We start from the raw sequence: 27094 nt of genomic DNA, 5'->3' as shown, positions 1-27094 counted from the left end.
GGACCTGCTATCTAAAATTTTCTTCTTTTTCTCTTTCTTGTTTGCCATGGATGTGCATCCACGGCTGCTTCTCAAGGAGTCTGAGAGCTGTATGAGCCCCATGGTCTGGGTTTGCTGTTGTCAGTGCACTGAGCTGTTCCTTAAACTCAGTGGGATACACAGAACATCCTCTGCTCCAGCACCAGAGCTGCTCTGTGCTTGCTGTGGCTGTTCCAGCCATTTCCTGAGAATATCAGCTGTACTCTCCTGGTCTGTCTGGGTGCAGGAGGGAACTGTAGCTCCAGGCACTGCTTTCTAGCAAAATGAAGCTTTTGTCTGCCCACCTGGAGACAGAAACCAAGTAAATAATAGAACCATAGAATGATTTGTGTTGGAAGAGACCTTAACGCTCATCTAGTTCCAATCCCCTGCCATGGCAGGGACACCTTTCACTAGATCAGGTTGCTCAAAGCCCTGTCCAGCCTTGCCTTGAACACTTCCAGGGATGGGAACTGACCTGATAAGCTTCAGAAGTGATATTTTGACTTGTCCCTATGGAGAAACCCAGGTTTCCCTCCTTGCTGCTGAAGGGCAGGCACTGATGTGTGTATGTGACCTGTCCCCAGCCAGCCTGGGCAGAGGAGACTGTGGAAGATGTTACCCAGGGTAGCTTCTCAGAGGCTTTTTTTTGATATGGTAAAGGTCTCTTGGAGTTTAGACAGGCATGAGCTCCCTCAGATCCCATATTATTCTTGTAGGAGACCTGAAGGACAGCACACCAAATGCTGCAGTGGTTTTACATCTCTGCCCATCACCCCAAGATTTCTGCCTCTCAGCAGAAATCTTATCCAGTGGGCTGCATCTGGAGGATCACCATGGCATGGCAGGAGAAAGAGCCTTGCAGCAGCTTGAAACCATGCATAGCTTTTGATATGTGAGTGGGGAATTGCAAAAAAGTCTCCCAAATAAACCCACTGCTCTACTTTGATGTGGCAGGGCTCAGGAGGAGATTTAAATATCTCTCCATGATTCCCAGGCCACCTCTATTTTGCACACAAAGAAATGCTTAACCTTGCAGGGAATTATGCAGTTTGCTGATGGATAAAAACTAACTATTTTTTGCATAGAAAAGAGCAGCTGTGCTATTTAATAATATAAGTATACAAATACCAGTTTTTCCTCCTGCTATTTATTTTATTGTACTTTTAATTGTCTGTAGTAATTCCTGTCCAGAATAGTTGTTTTTAGGGCGCTGCAGGAGGCAGATTCTGCTCTCTTTTAGCAAGGCTCCTGGTAATTTTGCCTTAAATGCAAGGAGGAAGTTTTGAAGTCAGGATTTACCGCCTTGGGATGGTTGAAGCACAGAGTGATCTCATATTAACAACAAGCTGTGCTGTCTTTGTGTTTCATTTTCACTTTAGATCAAATATTTAGAGAGGCTGTTTGTAGCTCGTGGGCTTTGACTGGGGGTTTGTAGAGGAAAGGTTGCTGATGTTTTTTAAATCACAGAATAATTAAGGTTGGAAAAGCCCTCTAAGGCCATAGAGCGCCCTTGGAGTCTATCACTGTGTTCCCGAATGCCACACCTACAAGTCTGGTAAATACCTTCACAGATGGTGATCCCACCACTTTCCTGGGCAGCCTGTTCCAGTGCTTGACCATCCTTTCAGTGAAGAAATTTTTCCTGATATCCAGTGTGTGCAACTTTTTTCAGGAAGGTGACTGAAGATGGGGTCTGCAACAAGGCTGCCTGGGCAATAAGCAGAAAGTTTGGGGATCAAGTTGTAGGGATCAAAGGTTGACAGTGTTGCAACCACTTCTTTCTTCCAGTCTCCTCTAAAACAGAAATTTTTATTTTGTATAGCTGTGTCTACAATGTCTTACATGTTGCACCTAAGAGTTCAAATAAAAAAAGAAGTTGGGAAGCGTGGGAGAGGAGATACTGAAGGCACTTCAATGAAGAAGGAAGCAGATGTTCAGGATGACAGAGAGGGTGAGACTGAGTAACAATGGAGAGAGCAAGACAGGTGTTTGGACATGTGGAGAAACAAAGTCTTTGGGAGAGAGAATGAGGCTGTTTGGGCCAGGAGATTGCAAGCTCTGCACAGCAACTTTATGCTTTGCTGTGCTGGCCTGTCCTTGTGTAACTCACAGGGCAAAGACTTTAAATGAGTAAATAAATCCAAGGTGCTAAAAAGCCATGGTTGTTCAAAGTCAGCCATCCATTTAATAGCACCCAATATAAAAAGGCAGTGTCAGGTCAACCAAGATGAAAAATAACTGAGATGCAGTGGCAGTTGTATGTCTGGAGCTAAGCTGGGTCTGCTGATGACTGCAACATCTTGGAAACAGAGATTTCCTGATGGGGGAGAGTGAAGGAACAGAGGTGAAGGTATGTCCCCAAACCCTTCAGCAACAACTAGAACAGGAGTGTGTTGTCAGCATTATTCTCATACTAAATCCAAAGTACAGCACTGTACCAGCCTCTAGGAAGAAAAGTAACTCTATCCCAAACAAAACCAGGACACTTTATTTATTTATTTATTTATTTATTTAATGTTATATATTTATAGTATTTAGCCCAGAGGTCTGCTTTGTGCTATGACACTGACCTTGGTGCACAGCCATCCAGGGTGCCTCCCCTCCAGCCCCTCTTGGCTGCCCAGGCTGGAGCCCAAGGAACCCATTGAGAATTCACCTATTGCCTCTCAAAATGAATTCTTTGCCAGGACGTTGCTTGCTGCAAGCTCTGGTTTCCTTTCCTGAGCATTTTCCCACTGCTCTGCCCTGAGCCAGACCAACATGTTTGTGTACACAGGGTCCCAGGGCTCAGATCACCTGCATTTGCATGAATAATTGCAGAGCTGCAGCACGTGGAGGGGCTGACTCAGTGCTTTCCTTGTGCCACTACAGATGTGAAGCAAATGCATTGAGATCAGCTGTTGACAGTAATTTTCTTTTTAAACTGCAAGCAAATAACTTGGATAGTGAGAGGAAAACTGAAACAGGTTACTTCCAGTTTTCTGGAGGAAAATGGTGCATGGAGAAAACTTTGTGGACTACAGGCATTTCTGTCTGAATCCTCTTGTAACTGTTTAGGTGATTTTTGCTATAACCTCTATTAAGCAGCAATTGCATTGGTCCTGGCCAGGCTATTTACACCCTGAGGAAGTCTAACTCCAGCACTTAATTTGTAAACAGCTGGGAATTTTTTGGAAGGCATTCCGAGATACCTGTGATAAAACATCCAAATTCAATGTAATGGGTAACTACGGAAAAGAACCCCCCACATTTAAATCAGGTCATTACAGCAGGGTGAGAATTATGTGGGAAACTGAAAAAAGTACAGTCTTCACAAAAGATAGTGGGAGAAAATGTGCTATATCACTCCTGCATATCTCCCTACCTACCAGCTTACATTTGACAACTATCTATAGCTACCATTAAAAATAATTTCAAAATTGCTTCTAACTCTAGGATGACAAAAGGCTTGATTTCATGATAAAAGCTGAGCGGTTTGGGGAAAATTTTGGCATGCTAATGGACATTGCTTAATGCCCAGGCTATTTCTGATGGGAATGAGGTTCAGTTTTCTGACTACAATGAAAATCCCATTTTTCTCCAGTCCAAATCCTACAGGGAAGATTCCCAGCCATTGTCTGCTTGGTGCATGCACCATTACCCATTGCCCTAGACAAGAACCAGGCTTTATGTCATTCCTCACTATCTTAAACTGACTGATGTGGTAATTTTGAAATGAAAGTCGCTTTTCCCCTATTTTAATGGAAATGGAAAGGCTAATCCTGTCACAAAAAGGATCCTCAGTCCTTCTATCAAGTGTCTCACCCAGGCATAGAAAGGAAAAACGTTCTGGGAGGATAAAAATCCCAAAGGTTTTTATTAACACATGGCACAAAGATGGTGATGCTGGAAGCAGGGCAGCATGTGGCATTTGCCAGTGAGCTTGGGTGAGTGTGCCCAGCCTGCCCAGAGCGAGGAGCGCTGTGGGTTGTGCCCTTGGGAGCTGTCTTGGGGTCACTGGCAGAAGATGGAAGACACCACCTCAAACCTGTGTTAATGGCAAGAAGGCAAAGGAGGGAATCATGCCCAGTACACACAAAAACATTTATCAAGTGTTTCTCAGTGAGCTGAGAAAGCAAAACCCCAGACCCCAAAGTTCAATCCCTTGCTTTGTCTGTATGTGAAACTGTCTTCTTCTGTGCCAGCCTTGGCATTCCTGTGCCAGCATCCCTCAAGAGGTGCCACCAGCACTCCCAGCTGGCATTAGAAATGCACAGGAGTACTCCAAATAGAGATTATCTGCTATGTTGGAAACATCAATCTGTCTCTCAGGGTACCTGTTCAGATCACTTGGTGTGGTACTGACCCGTGTGAAAACAGCTGTGCTGGGCATTAGTTAAGTTTCAAAATGTTGGAGTCATTCTGTAAATTTCTTTCACTGGAAAATTACTGTAATTGTAGTAATTCCTTGTAATGATGTGTGGTACATCTCATTAGCAAAGCCACTTGCAGGGGCTCTCTTCCAGTGGCAATGGCACTGTCCTTGTGTGAAGCCACCCAAACATGGGCTGTGCTGCTCCTGTGGTTCTGCAGCTTCAGCCAGGTCTGGAGGTGAATCACCAGCCCTGCTTCCAACTAAATGCTATTGCCCCCATCAGAACTCTGTGAGGCTGGAATTAAAGTGGGTGGGTAATTTTTTGTTGGCTGCTACGTGCCTGAGCAAGTGGCGAGGAGCTGCAGATGATTTTTGGACAGGGCTGGGTGATGCAGAGAGCACACCCCTTCTTAGCCCAGTGGAAAGGTTCATCACAGATCAGATCTGTGGGCCTGGAGGTAATTTTTCCTGACAGCCCTGGATGGAAGCTGAAGCCCATATTCCCCTTTGTTTTAATGAAAAAAGTCTGTCCTCCTGGCTTCCAAGGGGGCTGGATGAAAGGTTCAGCGTAGAAGCCAATTCCTGTTCTTGCTGGCTCATGTATCTCCACAGGCATACCCCCAAAAAAGAAGAAAAAAATAGAGTTATCATTTTTATTCACAGGCTACAATAAAATCCAATTTACTTACCCATAGCTCATGGGCACTTGCAAGTAAGTGAAGCTTAGAGCATTTTAGAACTCGCAGAGAAGTAAAAGTAAGTAATGAAGTATATTCATAATAATAGCTAGAAAATATATTCATAATATATCTGGAAAATATATGAGCAGTCTCAAACTCATGTAATTGAAAACAGATTTAGCAAACTCAGGCTCAGAACAGTGACCTTATTTTGTAGCTGCTTTAAGCTATTTGTATCACTGAGTGAATTTCCAGAAACTCAGCCATCAGATTTCCTATACTTTGGACGATTTATGATCTCAGTTTGATTTTTCCCTGGGCTGTGTTAGCGGGTGAGAACAGCTTGATTGTGTGAGTCGGAAGGTGTAAAAGCTACTTCTGGACTCCTCACATTTTCATGATGGCAAATGGAGATATAATAACATCCCAGTTGGGGCTTTCTGATGTTCTCTCTTATGTCCTTCTCTCTTCAGTTACTTTTAGCTTTGATAGCTCTATTGGGCTGGCAATTTGCTTTGGTCTTTGCCTGTGATTGAATTATTTTGAAAAGCTAGGGTAAAATGAAGATTGCTCTCTTAGGAAGAAATGATGGCAGGATAGCTGTGGCCTGATTATCTCTTTTCTCAGCCCATCAGTGCGGGGGAGGCAATTTCTAGTTAGTGGCACTTGTCCTTGCTGTCAGCTAGGTGTTAACTTCAAGCACTGGGTTTAAAGGGGAGGGAGGTAGTCAGTGGAAATAGGTTGTCCACCTTTAGTATGGTTGTCCAGATAAAAAAGTCACAAATATTTGTGTAGATCTAGATCTCTGGATTTTAAGATCTTTACAATCTAGATCTCTTTGAGATCTCTAGATCTTAAAAATGATAGAAACTTTATTTTGTTTAGTGAGATTTGGTGAAGAATCTCAATTTTTCTATTAAGCTTCCTATCAAAAGTTGCTCCCAAGGGCTGAAAGGTCCCAGACAAGCTCTACAGGGCAGGGTGTGGGTGAGGCTGAACTGTACGATTGAGGCTCTGGTACAACCCCCGCCTGTCCATCTGGAGAATTTGTACCTTTTGAGCCCAGCAGCTTTCAGCAAAAAGCTGCTTTCTGGAAGTCTTATCCATTCTCTACTGAGTGCACACACTTCTGCTGTCAGAAAAAGCTGTGGCTGTCCTGATAAGGCTCCTCCTGGACCACAGTGTCCCATCAGCTCTTACTTATCACAGCGACTGCCAGCCAGGGGACCTGGTGTTGGTGGCATTGTGGTCAATCCTCCTCGCCCAGGGTTTTTAACAGTTTAATTTGAACTGGCAAATCCCAGCCCAGTCTGCTTCCTCTTATCACCCTGAAGTTCCCTGAAGGCATCTTTGCTTGCTGGGCTCCAGAAACCCAGGCTCTCAGGCTGTTCCACAATTACAGATATGCAGCTCAAGGATTATCTCGTTGCTCAGAATGGCTTTTGCTTTGTGTGTTTGCAGACAAGTATTCCAGTTTGTATTAAATGACAATCAGCTTTAAGCTGACTGGTACTTGGTGCTGGTGGTTCTGGGGGGGGGGGGTGAAAGTCCTGAGCACTGCTTGCGAATAAAATTGGTACTTTTATTCAGATTCTGTGGGGTCAGAATACTTTTATTCAAGCATTTCTGTGGGGTCTCCAGACAACAAAAATTAGATAAAAGTCACTGTCATCTCCTTCTTCCTCTAGATCCTTAAATCATCCTCTTTTTTCATTACTTTGGGCTGTTAAATGCTAACAAAAATTCAGTGCATGTTGGTTTCCAGTGATCTGACATGTCATGGTAGTTGGTATCTGTTCTACCTGTTCTCTCTGGAGGCTCTGAGATAGGAGTCAGAGCAGTGTTTTGGCACAGATTCTAAACACAGACATTTCAGAGACTGCAGCAAAAATGTGTCCTGGAGCATACTACTCAAAAAAACCCTCAAAAAACCCAGACCAAAACAAATCAAGCAAGAGTAAAATGAAAGACAGGAGTTATAAGATATAAACTAGATAAAGGCCATGGATTTTTTGCCTTAAACTTAGAAACACCTTTGTGTTTTTCAGAGTTAAGCAAACTGTAAATTCAGATCAAAGTTCTCTCCTGAAAAAATACCCACTTCACCTTACAGTTTCTCTTTCCCAGTAAGTTGATTTATGTGACTTTTCTGGGAATTTATTTCTGCCTGCCCTCTGTGTGGAAGGACAGTTTGAAGGTGAACAGTTGCTAATTTATGGTTTACAGGTAAAATGTTCCACATATAAAGAATTGTTTAGCCCTTGTGGGATAGAAATGCTGTCATCCTTTTGATCTTGGTGTTTGAAGATGAGCATTCATTGCCAGTCAGGATCAGAAGAAACCAAACCTTGATCTTGGCTGGGATACTGCATAAATAGGAGCACTGAGGGGGAAGAGCTTCTTATCCAGTTCTGCAATATGAAGAGGTGGAGATGGGTGGTGTGGAGGGGGCTCCTGCTCTGGACAATCTTTTTATGTCCTTTGGGGAAAGAATCTCCCCACTGGGTTAATCTCCAGGCGACACAGGTGGATGCTTCAAGCAGTAGGGTCCTGCTGAAGTACAGGTGCTTTAGTGCTCTGTAATCAGAAACAGAGAGCAGATTTGGGACCCATTCCCTGAGCTGTGCATTGGTATTCTGCACCCTGCCTGCTGCAAAGAGGTCACATTTTGTGGAAGGAGTGCAGAAAAACAATAAAGGCAGCTGGACCCTTTTGCAGCCATTGTGGTGCTCTGGAAGTGGTGCCCTCTTCACCCAGTGCTGCTGTAGACTTTGTTCTCCTGCTGTGTTCCTTTCATAATTGCCAATTAAATGGGCATCTTAGACTCAGTTTATCATTGTTCTAAATTTGTCTATGCCAGGCAAGGGAAACTGGGTTAGCATTTGGCAATGCAGGTATGTTTTAAGAGCAGCAGACTTACTTTGGGGAAGAAATATTGACGTGTATGTGGAGAGTTGGCTAATTTTGTCCTCGAGCATCATTTCCTGAAAAAGAAACAACAGGGTTTATTATTGATTTGATTAAATAATAAATGATACATTGTCCTAGCACAAAGTAGGCAGCATTTCCAGTCTGTGACTCTTCTGTGGATATGAATGGAAAGATTTTAAATAATATGTGACCTGGGGTAGTCATTCCCCCCCAGGCACTGCTGCACACTGCTGCACTGGCGTCAGCAGCTTGGACAAGAAATGATAAATTAAAGTTTCTTTAGAGCTTCTTTTGTCTCTCTCCTGTTGCTTTATTGCTGAACTTCACAGGAGCTTTCTCACAGCCAGCTCTGTGCCTGTCCACAGTGCTTGGTAGCTGCTGTTTAACATTTCTGTCCAGAGCAGGGAGATGGACTGTGCTGTAGAGGATGCAGCTGGATGGAGATGGCAAAAGATACTGCTGGGTCTGTTATAATTCCAGCCCAGGGTCTTGTCCTGTCTATTAAATGTCCCCTAATGAGCGTTCTGTGTCATTTGAGCATAGGGTAGACAAAACGCTCCATAATCTCTTAAATGTAATTCAGTTTTAGGATGAAGTTTAAAGTTTTTTCTCTTCAGGTTTGAGCCAGGCTTTGGCTTAATAGCCCAATTAGTTGCCAGTGGCCAGTGTATCCATACCCAGGAGCATCTTCATCTGGCCCTGGGTCAGCCAGAGCTGCAGGGTCCCACCCTGAGACCTGCTGCCTCCAGGCAGCAACTGACAGAACGAGAGGACACAGTCTTAAGCTGCCCCAGGGGAAATATGGGTTGGATATTAGGAAAAAGGTTTTACAGTAAGAGTGGTTAAATATTGGAATCATCTGCCCAGGAGGTGGTGGAGTCACCATCCCTGGATGTGTTTAAAAAAAGATTGGATGTGGCACTCAGTGCCATGGTTTAGTTGAGGTGGTGTTAGGGCATGGGTTGGACTCAGTGATCTTGAAGGTCTCTTCCAACCTGGTGATTGTGTGATTCTGTGACTCTGTAAGATCTGCAGTGGTTGAGGGGCAGTTTTGCAGAAGCATTTGGAGATAATTTTGGTGTGAATCCTTAAATCTGTAAATAGCTCTTGATTTTCAGCCTTGTCCCCCTCACTTTGCTTGTCCCCTTTCCCTAATGGCAGCTGTGTCACTGTTTGCAGATGATGGGAAGCTGTCCCTGGAGGAGTTCCAGGCCTTCTTTTCTGATGGGACACTCAACGAAGAAGAACTTGAGAAGCTCTTTCATGCCATTGACTCAGACAACACAAAGTAAGTTCCCTGTGCTGACACCCTTCCATTTCACAGAGTGTGTGGATCATGGCAGGGGTGTGCAGCAGCCATGCTGTGCTTCTCTGGAGAGCTGAGCTCTGCACAGGCTGCAGGGGGGCAACTTGCTTTGCAAAACTTTGCAAAATCTCTGTTTCTGCTTGGTTCATGTCTCATCCTGACAGCCATTATGATTTCTTTTGTCTTGGTGGTTTTTTCAGGCCATTTCCTTTAGTGAAACCTGACCTTTACAGCATCTGAAACTATTCTTAGTTTGATGTGGGCATTTAAATACCTCTTTAACTTTTTCACTTTATCTAAAAGCTTTGCTGTGCTGTAAGAAACAATGGTGTGAATCTCTCTAAGCACAGACCTATCCTGCCTCTTTGTGATGTCTCTGTATCCCCTGCACCTGAACCATGCCTACTTCACCTCCAATCCAAAAAACCCTGGAAAGCAGTGATTGTTCTAGCACTTAAAGAAACAAGCCCCTTTACCTTCAAGGTGAGGTTCTTCCCAAGCCCTGTAGCCACTGTTGTGGATGCTTTGCCCCTGCTCTGGTCCCCACAGCCCAAGGTGGCTGTTCTGGCCACACAAAGCCTGGCCAAGGCAGCGAGGGCTGGACCCAGGAGCAGCCCTGCACTGTCAGCATTGTGGCTACAACAGCAGCAGGGAAAAACGACGGCAGAGGAGGGCTCTAGGTGTGCCTTTAGTTTGACATGACATCAAAGTTGAAGCTTAAATATGGCACCTGACTGCTCTCCATGAGCATCAAGCTTCTGCAGGCTGTGCCAGGCTATCAAACAGAGCTGACAGACTCGTTAGCAGCTGATGTTTCCTTCCCCTCCCTGTCCTTGCTGTCTCCCCCTCAGTGCCCCCTCTGCCTGCCTGGGGTCTGAGGTGTTTGTGAGCTCCCTGACAGTGTCTGGTGCCAGCAGCATTTGGGATCAGCCTGAAGCCATGGTTTTCCAGTAGGAGACTGCCAGCAGGCAACAGCAGCACTGGGCACCAGCACAAAGGTGGGTTTTCCCTTTCCAAGAGGAATCTGTCTTCAAAAGCCTGAGTGGTTTTATCTATTTGAAAATACAAGTAAAAACCATCTTTGAGTGATATTCCAGTGTGACTCCTATTCCTCTGGAGAGAAAAAAATCTGTCCAAAAAGCAGAAGAAAAGAGAATCCAATTTTAAATGAGAAGTCTTAAAGCAAGTGCTTGAAAAATAATAACCTGGTTAATTCTGAAGCCTTCTGGCAGCAGGGAGATGGAGTTTTGCCCATGTGAGTGGTGCTTTTTTTGCCACCCATCCAAAAAATCCCCTGGAAAGCAGTGACTCTGCTGGAGGGCACTGGCACCAAAGCAGCAGCTGTAAAACTCATCAACATGGTACAGGGACTGCTGAAGAATTTCCAAGAGCAAAGTAAATGTGAAGTTTCTCAAAATCATATCTTTTCAATGTGTGTACTTCCCAAAGTTTATTCCAAGGTCAGAAATACCAAAGACCAGCTTGATATTTATCTTTCCCTGAACCAAAGAAAGTTTAGTGATTTTATTACTAAAACTATCTGGGAATGATCCATCCTTTCTAAAGGCTCTTCTTCCACAGGCTCTGAATAGGTGCTGCCTCATGCTTTGTGCGTCTACTTATCGAGCTCCAGGTGATGCTCCCAGGTGAACTCTCAGTAGACTCTGGGACTTGGGTGCTCACCTGCCTCTGTACTGAAATAATTTATAATTTATAGTGTTGCCTGAGTCTGCCAATGCCCACGTGGCCTTTGGAAGGAAGCAGAGAGTTGATGTGCAATCCAGGGCATGTGGGGGGGAGTGTGGGGATATTTCTTCTGGTCTTCTTGAAACAGGAAATTGGATTGCAGCCCATTTTTTGCTTGGGAATTGTAGGGAATTTGCAGCTTGCTCCAAGCCTTAGTAAGGGATGTCTCCTAAACTGGACAGAGAGAAAATGTGCCATTTGTAAATGCCATGCAGCAGTGCTGTTGGCAAGGGGTCTCGCTGAGCAGTTCCCAAGCGTGACAAGAGCTCCCACGATTTGGTAGGATTTGTCTTTAGCCAAGCTGCCTTGATATAGTCATCAATACCTGTTAGGGACTGATACTTGCAGAGAGCAGCAGACCATCTGCTGTTCTTGGCTGGAAGGAAAAGCAACGAGTTGGTCACGCTTCCAAGTTAAATCCTTGCATGCATTGGCACTTGTTTATTGATTTAGAAAGCATAGACATCTATAGCAAATTTATCAAGTTGGGGAAGGAAAGTATTCCTTGTTTTTAATCTGCAAGAGCTGTCTCAGTCTTCAGAAAACCTATTCAGAGCCAGGCTTCCTTCTGCAAAATTGTTTTTTACTATGAGCTGAGCAGTTTGCTTGACTGCAGTCCTGCGTCCAGTACAGTCCTTCAAGTCCAAGTCATGTGTGCTCTTCACCTTGCTGTGTCTTTTGTTACCCTCACAGTAAATTGCCAGGTCTCTGGGAGCTTGGGCAGGGGGGATGCTGCCTCCAGCAAGCCCAGGCACTGCTGTCACTGTGCAAGAGAAGTGGAGTGCAGCCTTCGTTTTTCCATTTTATGGGGGAATGTAAGAACAATATCAACTTTATCTTTCTCAAAGGCTGTTTGAATTACAGGTTTTGCTATTTGATACAAATTTGTTTATTTTTAATTTTTTTGATACTCTCTTTTATCTCCCCATTTTTCTCATATTGGCCATTGTGTTTGTTTAGTGTGCAAAACAAAGTTTGTTTATTGAGATTACATTACAGCAAGAGCAGAAAATGAAGAAAATTATGTTCCTGCTGATTATTAATAATTGCTGCTACCAGCCAATTACAAAATGTTGATTCAATTTCCTGGAGTATTTTTAGAAGCAGAGAGCTGCCTTGTGGGAGTAGAGAAAATGAATGTCTGTACCAGTTTATTGACTGGGATTAGCTGGGGAGACAGTGGGAAAGAGAAAAGCTGGGCAGAGGAGTGGGAGGATGAGGTGGGTTATGGGTGAAGGAGTAGCTGTGCTGCTCTGCAGAGTCAGTGCTGAGGTGCTGTGGCTGGAGGAGTCTGTGCTTCAATCCCAGCATCCTAGAGCCCAGAGAGACATCACACTGACAGCAGGGTGTACTTAGGAGGATGCTGAACTGAAAAGAGAGATTCCAAAATAACCCAGCAGCGTTAATGAGCTTCCTCCTTTCTTCTTGACTGCCTGGGAAGTGTCTCTAGGGGGTTTGATGGTGTGAGGTGCTGGGCACGGGCTTCAAAGCCCCACCTCAGGGTTTTATTACCAGGTATCTCCATGCAAGAACTATGCTGTAGATCCCATCATCACCAGGTAATTCATCTGGCAGCAGGAACGTGCAAAATGTGTCATGTGTTTCTCTTGGTGTTCTTTGGCAAAATTATATTCATAAAGCTGCTGTTACTTAAAACCAACTAAGAAGTCGCATTTTTCTCTCTGTCTCTCACACGGTCTGCCCTCCTTCTTCCAGCTGTAGCAGCAGGCAAGAACAAGACATTGCTGGGTGATTTTTCACCACTGGTTTTAGCTGTTATTTCAGGCAGTTTCAGCAGTGCTCCTTGGGGGGCTGCCTGAAGATTATTGGAGAGGTTATGTTACTATTAATACCAAGGCTACTGGAACAGCCCAAATAATGTGCAAAGTATGTACATGTGATGTATGGACACATAACTAAATAGATACTTCTTGTTTAGTGGCAGAAATGGGCTTTAGAAAACATTGGGTTAATGGTTACCTGGGAAATCCAGTTATATTTGCAGAGTTATCTACACACTTTCTTACTTTTTCTAAAAAGATGTATCAATTTCAAAAGGTAAAAGTCATTTCAGATGTAAAGCCAAACAAGTTTTAGGGTCACAAATGAACAGATGAAACCCTTTAAAGGTGTTACTGTGATACTGGACAAAGCTTGCGTTGTCTGACTCACAGCCCTCATCTTCTGCCAGCTCCCTGGGCTGGCACTAACTCCCACCCTGCATCCCCTTGGAAGGAAGAAGCACCTCTGAGCCCCTGGGAAAGCACAGGGATGTCAGACTTGGCTGTTGACTGAACAAGTGTAGCCCTTGCAGGGGATTTTAAAAATTCTTTTTCTATCTCATGCATTTCTCATCGCTGCAGAGGACAAGCCTTTGGGGAGGGATCTGCTCACTGGGGCAGGACTGTTCCAATGAGCTGTACAGGTCCATTCACAAGGAGACAAGGACATGGCTTCAGCATTCTGCTGCTCTGTCATTTGTTATCTCTTTGCTAGGCTTACAGCTATTCTTTTAATGGCTTTATTCTCCACCTCTCCCTGCTCTAAATGAGCTCTTCTCTCCAGTGGCAAACACTGGAAAAGGCTGGAGTGTGCATGTAAGTTAATTAACAGAAGCTTCTCAGAAGCCTTTGCAGTTTCCCCAGACCGTCACTTTTGCCAGAGGATTGTGACAAAGGAGAACTAAAGCCTCTTGAGTTCTCCAGCCTGTACTGCACCTGGCAGTGCCACCTCCCATCCTTCGAGGCACTGACCTGGGGCAGGAGGTGGTCCAGAGGGGTAATTGCAGGGGGTGGAGGGGAAAACTGATCACTTGCCTTTGGGATGCTGAGCAACATCCTTCTTGAGAATATGAAGCCACCTTCTTCCTCTGACCCTTCAGCTGCTCAGGTACCACAGGGAGCTGTACTATAAATCACAGTAATTTGGGGTCACTCCAGGGTGCAGAGATGCAGCAGAGTATGGTCAGGGTAGCTATCAACCCATTCAGTTCCCGAGCTGGGGGGACACATGCAGGGCCACCTCAGAAGCAGCTAATGATCCTAATGAGCTTCTCTGCCTGCACTAATTAGTCCCACAGTGGAGCAGAGTGTGTCAGGCCCCAGAGCACTCTGCCAACACAGCTGTGCTGCTTCCAGCAGTGCATTCAGCTCCAGCACTTTGAGGGACCCACAATGCCAGTGAGGACAGGGTGCAAGCTTTGGACTGCCCCTGCTCTTACTGACATCATCAGGGTATTTGTGGGGCCAGAAGCTCTCAAAATGGGTCTTATAGTTTCCACAGATTAACTTTCATTCTCTGTTACTTTGAATGCATCAATACCCAAAGGTGAAGATGAGTTTCTCAACACCCTCCTTCCAGCACACAGTCCTGCTCCAGACCTGGACACCTTCAGGGCCTTCTGGACAGCAGCCTGCTGTCCTTCTGCTCCAGTCCTTATTTTCCTCTGGTGGAAAGGGTCTGTTACTGCTTTGTTTGGATGCCACAGTCCCTCCAGGTACTACTCGGAGGTGCTTTGCCTTCCTCCTACCCACCCCAGGTCTGGTGTCCTTTGGGTGAGAAGTCTCCATCTGAGAGGATCCCTGCATGTAGGGAGACTTCAGGAGCAGTGCTCTGCTGCCCTTGCTTTTCCCTGGGTTTCTGCAGTCCAGCCCTCTCAAATTTGATCAGAAAGTGCTTCTAGTTCTTTAGCAAGAACAATGATGATTATGACTGAATACTTTTTTCCTGATCCTCCCTCTCTCCCCCTCCCTAATCTTGGCTATTTGCATTGCAAACCTGATTCAGTGGCATGCTGGATTTGTCTGAAGCCTGCACTACAGAGATGGCTGTGCCCATTGAAACCAGCTTCATTTCTGAATATGGAATGTTCTCAATTAGCTCCCTGGGAAACAAACTACGGATGGTTTAATCAGCCAAGATCTTGATTAACTGATTCAAGAGACAGTTCTTGTCTCTTCTGAAAGGGACAAAATGATTGCACAAAAATTACATGTCTTGCTCTAATTTCTGGCTCTCAAGAGCATGGGCATTTGGTGGATTTTGTTTATGTGGAAGATGTTTCTGAGTCCTAGCTTATTCTTCTCTAAACATGTCATTTAAACTATACTGTGCTCTATTCTTCTTTTAAGTGAAGAAATACTTGGTGCCAAAGCTGGTGCTCAGCATCTGCAAGTGGATAGAGACACAAAACATCTCAGGCTCACCAAAGAAAAGGGGCTTTAAAAATAAATCACTCCTTGGGAAGGTCATTGTGAGAAACACAAAGCTGAAAAACTGCACAGAATCTTGTTTGAACTAATATTTGAGAGCATTTTTCTATTTCTAATCCTATTTCCCAGGTGTTTTCCCAGGCAGGCTCTCTGCTGGGTCCCTGGGGAGAGCCTGTCTGGTAGTGAAGGAGATTGGCTCTGGGAGCAGCTGGCTGGTGTTTGCTGCAGAGTGTGAAGATCGGGAGGGTTTATCTGCACAAATGGAGTGCAGAAATATCACATCAGAGACTTTTCTAGCTGAGAAAGGGGCTCAGCACCTTATTTTTTGGATTGTTCAGGGCCATTGTGCCTCACATGTTTTCCGTTCTAGGGAATGGAAAGATACCAAGATCTTGCGTTAAAACCATGAAAGTGACTGAGATATTTAATTCTAACCAGCCACTTGTGTTTGAGTCATATTTGAGGCATTCAAAGAGATTGTAGACTTTGCTTTCAGCTCCAATCTTGCAAATTTATGGGGCTTTTTTTCTTGGTAAATGTGCTTAGGGCATCAGCATCAAGCAGCAGACGTGTCCAGCTGTTCTTTGGTAGGCACAGCAAGCTGTCTGCCTTGGGACTGGATTTGGGAGGAGGATTTTTAGATAATTTTTCAATGACAGGAGAAAAGAATGAATGAGAAACAAAGATATTGGGGAAAATACAGCAACAGAATCCAGGGATTTCTTGCTTTACTATTCTTTTACTAGTTCCCTGCCAGTTGTATGTTAAATATCCAAACCTGCACATTTGTTGCTCTAATTTCTTCCTCTCCTACATACCATTTTGGCAGTAAACAAGATACCTGCAAAATCTAAAAGAAAGAGAAGGCTGATTTAATTTTACCTCATGCTTTCAATATTTCGTTATTTGCTTCTGGCAATTAGCAACCCATTCAGCTCAGCTCTGAACAATCCCTGTCTCTTTTGCTGTTCAATATTACAGATATTACAAATAGAAATTGGATTAGCCCAGGCTTCCGTATCAAGTGGAAACAGGCAAAATGTTAAATATTCACTCATCAAAAAAGGCCATTTCTGACCGTTTCGTACTGTTGGCAGTTTGTGCATAAAAACGTAAGAGATCATCTCCTCCCTCCAAAAAAGAATATTTATTTGTTTTAGTGGTTTGCTCTGAAAACTGAGCTAAAAGAAATAATGAGAGCTTAAAAACATGGATAAATGACTTCTTTTGATGTAAAGGAGAGGGCCAACAAGTGGAGGGACGTGTGTGAAGAAACATCTGAAGTGTAGCTTTGCTGCAAGCCAGAGGTATTTGTGCCATTACCGTGCCCCTGAGAAGGTGAAAACTCACAGCACCCCTTGGCTTTCTTGCGCGGGGAGCAGGGCAGCAGCACCGCGGCACCGTGGGGTGAGGGGGTCAGTCAGACTGATGGAAGTGGCTCTTTTCTGGGTAACTCAGCCCTGCAGCCTCCAGCATGGAACCGCTCTGAAATCCAGGCAGTGATTTCCAGTCCGGGTTATGAATACTTACACCCTTTCCACCTCTGTAACTCGCTCATCACGGCACTCGTGTGCCTGTCTTGTTCTTGTCCCTGCTGTGGTGGGCACCCACACACAGCACTGGCTCTGCGAGTGCCCCCAGGGTCCCTGCAGTGGCATTTGGTGGGGGGTGGCCTGAGCCCCCAGCCCTGCTCAGCATCCCAGCTGCGGGCAGAGGAGGCGCCGCACGGACCGGCAGCTGCTCGGGGCTCCACATCCCGGCCGGGACACGGCAGGATCGCTCCCCGTGTGTGCCAGGGACACGGCAGGATCGCTCCCCGTGTGTGCCAGGGACACGGCAGGATCGCTCCCCGTGTGTGCCGGGACACGGCAGGATCGCTCCCTGTGTGCAGGGACACGGCAGGATCGCTCCCCGTGTGTGCCGGGGACACGGCAGGATCGCTCCCTGTGTGTGCAGGGACACGGCAGGATCGCTCCCTGTGTGCAGGGACACGGCAGGATCGCTCCCCGTGTGTGCCAGGGACACGGCAGGATCGCTCCCCGTGTGTGCAGGGACACGGCAGGATCGCTCCCTGTGTGCAGGGACACGGCAGGATCGCTCCCCGTGTGTGCAGGGACACAGCAGGATCGCTCCCTGTGTGTGCAGGGACACGGCAGGATCGCTCCCTGTGTGTGCCGGGACACGGCAGGATCGCTCCCTGTGTGTGCAGGGACACGGCAGGATCTCTCCCCGTGTGCAGGGACACGGCAGGATCGCTCCCCGTGTGTGCAGGGACACGGCAGGATCTCTCCCCGTGTGCAGGGACACGGCAGGATCGCTCCCCGTGTGTGCAGGGACACGGCAGGATCTCTCCCCGTGTGCCGGGACACGGCAGGATCGTTCCGTGTGTGCCGGGACACGGCAGGATCGCTCCCCGTGTGCAGGGACACGGCAGGATCGTTCCGTGTGTGCCAGGGACACGGCAGGATCGCTCCCCGTGTGCAGGGACACGGCAGGATCGCTCCCCGTGTGTGCAGGGACACAGCAGGATCGCTCCCTGTGTGTGCAGGGACACGGCAGGATCGCTCCCTGTGTGTGCAGGGACACAGCAGGATCGTTCCGTGTGTGCAGGGACACGGCAGGATCGCTCCGTGTGTGCAGGGACACGGCAGGATCGTTCCGTGTGTGCAGGGACACGGCAGGATCGCTCCCCGTGTGTGCAGGGACACGGCAGGATCTCTCCCCGTGTGCAGGGACACGGCAGGATCGCTCCCCGTGTGTGCAGGGACACGGCAGGATCTCTCCCCGTGTGCAGGGACACGGCAGGATCGCTCCCTGTGTGTGCAGGGGCACGGCAGGATCGCTCCCCGTGTGCAGGGGCACGGCAGGATCGCTCCCCGTGTGTGCCGGGACACGGCAGGATCGCTCCCTGTGTGTGCCGGGACACGGCAGGATCGCTCCCCGTGTGCTAGGCTGCAGCAGCCCTGCCCGAGCGCTCGCATCGCTCCGTAATGCTGGTGCGTGTTGCTGCTTTTTAGCTGGCCAGGCTGGAAAAAACTCTCAGTAGTTCCCTGAGCAGTGGGTGGGAGCCCTTCTGGACAACTTTCTGTTCCTTTGGTTTTTAAAGCACTTTACTGAGCACTCCACAACAGGAGGGCTACGCCGTGATTTTGTGAATGAGCATCACAGGCTGAAACCATTCTTCTCCTTCCTGGTACTTATCTGGTATTTTTCTGGAAAAAGGGAACCCACGTTGCACAAAACCAAAATAGTTACTGCAACTATCCCTGTAAAAGAGTTTACATTCACAGCAGTCCAAATGCACCGTAAACAGCTGGCATTTAAAAGTCTGTCTTGAGGCTGATCACTTTGAACAAGCCTGACAGCAAAATTGATGTGCCGTTAACTGCTGTATTTACTGCTCTTGAAATGTTTTTGGGAGATGAAGAGCTGGGTTTACAAGCAGGCTGTGCTGCAGGATGCAGGCTGAAGACGCTGCATGGCACCAGGACGTCAAAATTAATTAATCAGCTACCTCAATGCAACATGATGATAATATCCCAGAAAATTATGCTACATTTCCAAAATGGAGCTGGTGGGTACCTGAGAGACCCTGAGAGCAAAGAAGTTGCCTGTGCTGCCTCTGTGCTGACCATGACGTGTCCAGCCCATCCTTCCAAGGATTACAGTCCCAGTTTTGCCTGGTGCTGTCAGGCGATGAATATAATCAATACAGTAATCATTAATTTAATAAATTTGAAAGTGCCATCCCTCCTAGCATCCCTCCTACCTAAGTTACTTGCAGGCTGTAATTAAACCTGCCTTCTCTTTTCTTTGGTGCACTTGTGGGCAGAGTGATATTTTTCAAGAAAAAGTCATCCATCAAAAAAAAAAAAAAAAGGAGGATTTCCATGTAATTTATTAGGAATTTGGCACATGCAGAGAGTTGAAAATGTTTCATACTGTACTAAATGTCTGTTTTACTGAAGGTGGTGACTGTGCTTAGAAACCATTGGATTAAGCTTAGTAAATTAGTGTGCTGCATTGATATATTTTTCAGGATATTAACTGTGTTGTTAGCAACAGTTTTTTTGTGTTATCATCTTGTTCAGAGTTTTTGTGAGCTTTTCAAGAGATTTTTCTTTGTGAGTGAGTGGTTAGAGGTTCTGGCCAACTGTGACAACAAATCATGAAATGGTTTTACCAGGTACAAGGAATGATGGAAGAGGACATTGCCTTAATCACCCAAAATTTTCTTCCTTGGGCAGAAAAAACTCCACCAATCTTTGCTCTTAACATACAGATCCTGGGTGGTCCCAGCTGGATATGGAAGGGGGAAAATCCCTCCCCTTGCCCACAGTGGAGTTGCAGAAGGCTGTGGTGCCCCAGCCACGGGCAGTGAGGTGTGGGGTTTTGTGAAGGGCAGCAGTGGGGCTGCTCTGCCTTGGCTTTCTCCTGCACTCCCCAGAGTCCAGGGATTTGGGTTCATGATCAGGCCTCTGTGGAAAATTGTCCCTTGATGCTGCATTTCAGACGTTATTTTCTAGAAGCCATAGGGCAGGAAGGGCAGAACCTCATGGATGCTGAGCCTGGTTCATTGGTGGTACCCAAACCCCAGTTCTGGAGCTGTGTGGCAAAGCAGGAGGGTGTGGCACCGACTGGCAGCCTGAAGTGCCATATTGCAGTCGCTGATGAATGAACTAACAAATGTCTGGTACTTCACAGGTGCCAGTTTATTGCTTCTGTCTTTTTTAAAAATGACATTTATTTCTCTTTTAACTAGCAAGAGCTTTGAGCATGTTTTTCAACAGCATCCAGACCACTGTTTCATTTTTATCCATATTCAGTCACTTTTCCTGCTGCCCTCGATGATTAGAGCCGTGTGTTTTGTTCTGTCAAACACTTCACCACATAGAAAATGTTGTTTTGGTTGTCTTGAAACTACTGATGAAAGAAAGCATCTGGTCTGTGTCAGGGAGGGTTTGAAGCTTGGGACTTTCTGAGGATGGTGGAGAGGCAACCAGGGTCTTCACTGGGCTGTTTCTGACACCAACCTGTGGCTGTACAGAGGCAATTGGGTTACTTGGAGGCTTGGCTTACTGTGACCAATGTTTCATAAGTGTCTGTGGCTGCAGAATGCATCAGTATGCCGAGGGAGTGAGGAGCTGAACCAGCCTTGAAATACAGCAGCAATCTTTGAAAATGTGAAACTAGCAAATAATGTGTTATGTTGTGATGGCCTTCATCTTTATGGTAAATACTGAATCCCTGAAAGGAAATGGAAGCTGAGTTGTGCTGCAAAAAGCAGTGTCTAATCCTCCCCACTCCCCCTGACAAAGTGCCCATTCTGGTTTTATCAGCTGCACAAGCAAAAGCAGGAATATTCCTGTGAGCACACCACAGGCACACCGAGCCCAGCGTGTGTGTATGGAGCCTGTGTTCATTGCTCCTCACCATGCTCCTCAGCCCTCACCCTCACCACGGGGAGGGGAGCAGGCACGTGGTCCAGGTTCCGTGGGGTCAGCAGGGTCACTCCTGGGAGCCTCTGAGAGAACATGAGCTGTCATTGCAGAAGAGTTTCCCCATTTTTCAAAGCCAGGAAAACCCACACCAAAACCCTTTCCTTGAAGACTGTGATGAGTGTAAAACTGGGGTGGAAGTAAGGGGTTCTGCAAGAAGAAGTGGGGATGAATCCAAAAGAAGACCAGCACCTGAGATTTCACAGGATATTCTGCGTTGGAAGGGATCCACAGGGGTTATTGAGTCCATCTCCTCTGTGAATGGTCCCTATGGGGATCAAACTCACAAGCTTGGTGTTATCAGCACCATGCTCTGACCAGCTGAGCTAATGAGGTCACAGTGGGCAGAGGCACCTTCAGCTGCTGCATCCACACTTGCCCTTGGATAGTTTGGGACTTCAGGGATTGTATTTAGCAAGTTCAGTAGCCTCCTCATGGTTTTTTTATAACGTTTATTACTGCTACAAGATGAATGCAACTGTATTTGCAGGTCACTGGCTAGAGAACAGACATCTTCCCATCACATCCCTGATTACTGCTCGCATGGAGTGCTATGGCAACTGCCTTTCTGCAGGGCATCTGTGCTCTGTATCACAGGCTTTTTTGGAGCAAATCCAGGCATTTTTGCCCCAAAGTGTGCCACCCATCTGGGAAGTTCAGCCTCATGACGTATCAATTAGGAGTCAGTGTTCAGTTCTAGCCACCCTTCCCTCCCCCCCACCCTCCCCCTTTTCTTTTGCAATCAGATCTGGAGCAGGATTTGTAAAAGAAGCACCTTACTGTGGGTGTATGAAAGCACTTCTGAGCTAAACTCAGGCTCTGGCACGGTGGGAAGGATGCCAGTGGGCAGGTCTGCCTGTAAACCCTGCAGGCTGGGCTGTGCAGTGGCTGTAGGGTGCTGAGGCCCTTTGTTGAGGGGTGTGACTGTCCCCAGGAGAGCCACCAGACGCACTCAGGGATCTGCCATGCAGCTTCCATATCAAGGAGGAGGAGAAGGTAGTAAAGATCTTTTGCTGATCTCCCCCATCATAGCAGAAGATCACCGAAAAGAGCATCTTTGGTGATGCTGAAACCACAGATGTGGGTATCTGAGATGCTTTTTGTCTGGCCTGAGCAGAGGGAGCCCTGCCTGCCAGTGCTCAGCAGGGAACTGAGACCTCCTGGTTTCTCTCTGTGCTTCTACAGGCAGAGCAATTCCACTGTGGACTCCCTGTGTGACTCTGCAGCAGTTTCACAGGGTATTGTTCTGTAGGGAGGGAACAGCCTTGAAGCAGGATGAATAAAGGAGCGTGTTTTATCCTGAGCCTACCAGGTTTACTGTGCTTGTTTGTATTGAAGGTCAGTTCAGTTTACCTTGAAAAATCAGTGTTTTCCATATTACTGGCTTTTAACGAAGGCTCTGCTGCCCTGGTGCTCCAGAGGAGAGCACTCAGTGCAGAGCTCACAGCTTTGGGCGCCAGCATTTCCAATGAACGTGGGTGTGTGGTTTGGAAAGTGGATCTGGGCAGTGTCTCAATTAATGAGAACCCAGATGGCTTATAAAGGCAAGAAGCTGCAGAGAAAGCCATGTGAAAATATTACTACTAAAATGTATTAAATACAGAAACATTACTATCCAGTGGACCTGAATGCAGGTGCGCTGTGCAGCCCCAGTGCTGCTCACCTTCTGTCTTGCTGAGCAGAGAGCCACGCTTGTCACACAGTGTGGAAAGAAGCAAAACTGTCCCTGTCTTGGTCCTCATCTGCCTAAATCCCAAGGAAAGATGTGCAACGAGCAGGAAGGAACCCAACCCCAGGTTTAGGTGAGCAGAACATCCTTGGGGGACACTAGACTTCAGCCTTCAAATGGTGAGTGAAAATCCTGTTGTATAGCAAGGGCAAGTAGGAGGAAAGAGACCATCTCTCAAAGTATGTAGAATGTGTTATCAACCCCAAACCTGCACCACAGGTGATGAGACTGTCATACAAAGTTCATATGTGAAAACTTCATACAAAATCCTCCTTTTGCTTCTCTGTATTTCTGGGCAATTCTTTGTCCCAATTTTTTTTCCTCTGTGCTATCAGGGCTTTAGAGAAAAACATGTTTTGTTGCTGGGCTTTCAGAGGCCCTTACTGTGCTCACCAGGTGCTCAGTGATGGAGCATATGCCAAGGGAAAATAAAGTTGTTAGTTTTGCTTTAGAGAAGGCAGCATTTTTCTCCCCTGCAGGAGCCCCCATGGGAGCTGTTCTCCACAGGTGTTATAATCTAAATCATTGTGCTTCAGTGCTGGAAGTGTCCTGGTTAGGTGGTGATCCATGTGCACTCTGCAAAACTTATCCTCTTTCATATAATGTGGCTTCTGGGAGAAACCTCTGGAGTAAATGATAAACCCTGTGTCATCTCTTGCCTCATGGCTCTCCTCCATCCACTCTGGGAGTTCAAACAATGTGGTACTTTCTGCCCTGCTGGAAAAAGAAAATACCTGCTGGGTTATTTCAGGCTCACTGCTCACTCTATTTATTGTTGTACTGAATAGGGAGCAGGGCAATAGTGCCTGCACCAGCATGTGCACCTTAGAATTATTCCTGCTGAAGCACACCACAAATTTATGTCATGCAAGAAACAGGGACATTTGGCAGCAGAAAAAGACCATCCCTTAAAGTAAAGCCAGGTAGGCACCAGAGCCCCAACTGCCAGCTTGCCACAGCTAAAGGAATTAAAGCCAAACCTGATACATGTTCTGAATCCTTCTCTGCCTGTGTCTTTCGAAGCTGCAGGTGGCTGGATGTCCTTCTGGTTGTGGACAGCCTTGGCATGTGGTTTCTGCTGTTTCTTTGCAATGTGGCACACCAGACTTTGGAAGTCCTTTTTTAAGTCATACCATATGAGTGGTTTGGGGGATTTTTTAAGCAAGCAGATGGGTAAAGGGGAGGTACTTGGATTGGTCTTAGGAAGGATTTACCAGGATTCACCAGAAGATACAAGATGGGCTTGGAAAGTGGTTTAATTCTTTAGAATTAAAGTTATTCAGCTCCTGGCTGGCATCCAGTATTTGGTATTTCTCATGCTCTGCCTGGAATAATTTCTCTCTCTGTGGGGCTTGTGTAAAAAATATTTCATTGAGTCAGAAATGATGATCAGAAGTGACCATCTGTGACCCCTTAGTAGGCATCTGGATGCATATTTGCCACTTCTGAGGTGTTGAGATACCTCAGCGCTGTTGCTGATGGGACTAGAAGCCTTTTCATCACATACAATAATATTTTCCAGCTGCACTTGTTGTTTTTTAGTCTTTCCTAAATGAAAATGAGTTCTGCAGGTGGCTAATGCTAGAGGATAATTTGTTTCCGTGCTCGTTTGAAGCCTTGTGGCAAACCCAAAGCTGCAAATAAAAGATGGAAATAAAAGTAGAACGTGATTTTGGGAAGGAACCATCCATTTTCTGTGCTGGTGAAGTGACTAAGCCGTGTGGCTGCTGATGCAAACCTTTCATCTGCCCAAGGAAAAGGGTTGTTATCTTCAGCTGAAGCTGATCGGGCACCGAGCAGCATTTGAGCAGCACATCCAAGCAGATATTTGCATGAGAAACGTGAAGATGAGACTTTGATGTATTTGCAACTTCTGAATTCCCATTATGTTTTTGATTGTACTGCCTGTTGGGAGTGACTGGGACACCTTTCCTTTGGCTGAGCTGAAACCCAGGAAGGGAATTTCATGCCCCGCTCCTCCACATTATCTCTTTCAGTCTGAGATAACTTTTTCTCTCCTCTCTTTATTCGAAGTCTGGAAAAATATGTTAATGACAGCACATCAGAGACCATCAGCCTTAGGGAGGCAGGGAGATGCTGGGAAAGAGAGGGAGAGAGGCTGGATTGCAGACTCCTGGCTGTGTTTGTTGGAAGGAACCTCTGCAGGTCAGCAGCAGCACTGGGCCAGGACATCCCCGACTTTGCCATGCTGAGACCTCCTGGGATGTTCTCTGGGTAACCCCCTCCTGTGCTGTGCTCCCCTGGGCTTGCTTATTAAGAGCTAATCCAAATAATCATCATGGGGAATTTCCAGAAATATTTCATTTTCCTGGTGGAAAACATTGATTTGCTTTAGCAAAGTGTTAGGCTGGATCTGGATCGATTACTTGGATGTTCTGACCCAAGACTTGGACGTTGCATGGTACCATCACCCACCCAGAGGTCTGGCTGCTGGGATGCTCAGCTTGAGGCCATAATCCTTGGGCTGTTGGACACCTGCTGGACACAGGTCCTCTGTCTGAAGGTGCCTGCTTCCTGGGATAATGTCTCAAAGATGGCATCATGTTTCAAGAAAGGTGGGTACAGGAATAAAAAAGACTTACAAACTGATGGAAAAGCAGCAGAGTCAGTACAGGGACAGCTCTGATAAAAGCCTGTCCACAGACAATCTGCAACCAGGGACATGGCAAGGGAAAGATGTGGCTTCCCAGGGGTCCTCGTTAGCTCTAGTGCTCATCAATCCACAATTTAACTCTGGGTGGGGCTTTGTGGGGAGAAATGTATTTCTTTCTGGAGTATGCAGGAGGCACAGCCATTACTCTGGGCAGCCTCTTGCTCCTACAAATCGTGTATCAGTAATTACACCCTGGGCAAGTTCACTTAATTAATCCCACTGAGGGGATGCTCTCGCAGCATGGTCATTGCTCTTTAAACTCCTGCATACACAGGAGGAGTATCATGCTTAGATGTTTTTTCTTTTTCTTTGAAATAGTTGGATATGAACCAGGAGAGAAAACTATTTCCCCATTTCCAATGTGTTTATCTGGTCAAATGATCCTAATGTATTTAAATGGGGGGAGTGGTGAGCAATAAATAGTGCTTTTTTGTGGCCAAAGTAGTTCATGGCTTGAGCTCTGCCTTTTCAGAAGGTGATCTAGGTTGAAATCTGGGCTCTTGTGTTTGCCTCCTACTTCTGTTGGAGCAATTAGGTCCCAAATGGCAAATGGAGGGTCTCCAAAGTATATCTTTGCCTTGGAAGGTAACCTCAAAGGGTGCACATCCCCAGCAAGACTGGGGATGGAGGGTTGTGCTGCTCCATGCTACAGCCTCATTGGTTGGCAAATAGAGAAAAGGCCTGGATTTTCAAAAGGACTTGGATTGTCTTGATTTTTTTTCTCCTTTGAAAGGAAGATTTTTGTTTTGGAATGAGATCAGATAGATATGGTCTCTACTTTGCAGAAAAAATTGTATGACAGAAAGCTTTAATAATTCTTTCATTTCTACTTAAACTTCATTACATTCTGCTTAGTTAGTTGGGTTACGGCTTCAATAAGCTCCTGAATTAGTCATATTATTGATGCAACAAAAAAAATCAAAAGCTAATTCACAGCCAAGTGTTCTGGTACTTGAAAGGGTTCTTTCATTTTTTTCCTGGAAACATGAGAACAACTTGTTGTGATTTTTCTTTTTAACTTATTGTTGTGAACAGGAATGTTGAATGTTTGGCACCTGAAAAAAAATTGGTAACTAATGCTCACCTAAATATTATTCTGCTGAAGGGTTTTGTGATATGTGATTGCTCCAAAAATACCCTCTGAAGGGCAGCTCTGGGATGAAGGGTTAGGGATGACAAGGGAGCTTGTCAGGAGCCAGAACCTCCCACTTCACAAGGCTGAACCCCAGATCCTGAATATCTGCATAATAAAAATCCCTACTGGCATAACTCATGGTGGGGGTTAGTTACTGAAGCATTAAACCACCAGATCAGCTTGTAAATTGTTTTGTAGCTAGGTGTTGCACATGGCTTGTGCTGTGCAGCTCCCAAGCTGGGCCCGAAACCCCCCTGCAACAGTGGTGGGGATGTGGCTCTGTGTCAGCGATGTTCCCAGCAGGCAAACTCCTGGAGGATGGAAACAGCCTGCTCAAGTACCCACTGATTTCTCCTTACAGTTTTTCATCTGAACATTATCATATTTCTTATTAAGTCAGCTTGTGGCTGCAGTAATTTCTTTCATTAGGCTTATTCTGAAGGCAAGATGACTTAAAATTAAAAGCAACTTCTCAGCCGAGTTAACATTGAAGCACAATTAAGTTAAACCATACAATGGCAAGATGTGAGGAAATAAAAGACCAATTTTGGCAGCAGCAGATCAATTATTACAATGCAGAATCACAGGGAATACAATAATAGGTTGGGTTTTTTCTCAGTAACATGCCCTAGCTGCAAACCCATAACCACATCAGTAGGTGTTTATAAACAATAACTGTCTTCTGAAAAATATCACTGAAACACTTTGTGGGTGATGCTGATGTAAAAACTACTCTTATGCATGTGACTGAAAGCAGCATTTGACCTCCCAGGCTCTGTGCTGGGAGAGCTTTGGTGAACAACCAGTTG

At 46.0% G+C, this 27094-nt stretch overlaps 1 protein-coding gene across 7 annotated transcripts in view; it reads left to right on the top strand.

Moving 5' to 3' along the window:
* Positions 1–27094, top strand: part of NECAB2 (N-terminal EF-hand calcium binding protein 2) — an 81472-nt gene that overhangs the window by 33331 nt on the left and 21047 nt on the right. For all 7 annotated transcript variants that reach the window (XM_069027090.1, XM_069027088.1, XM_069027086.1 and 4 more), the window contains one exon: positions 9166–9274. In XM_069027090.1, the coding sequence (XP_068883191.1) occupies positions 9166–9274 (109 nt within the window). The remainder of the gene's footprint in view (positions 1–9165; positions 9275–27094) is intronic.

Source organism: Aphelocoma coerulescens, chromosome 11, assembly GCF_041296385.1.
Source record: "Aphelocoma coerulescens isolate FSJ_1873_10779 chromosome 11, UR_Acoe_1.0, whole genome shotgun sequence".
Taxonomy (NCBI): domain Eukaryota; kingdom Metazoa; phylum Chordata; class Aves; order Passeriformes; family Corvidae; genus Aphelocoma; species Aphelocoma coerulescens.
This window is presented reverse-complemented; position numbering and strand designations above follow the sequence as displayed.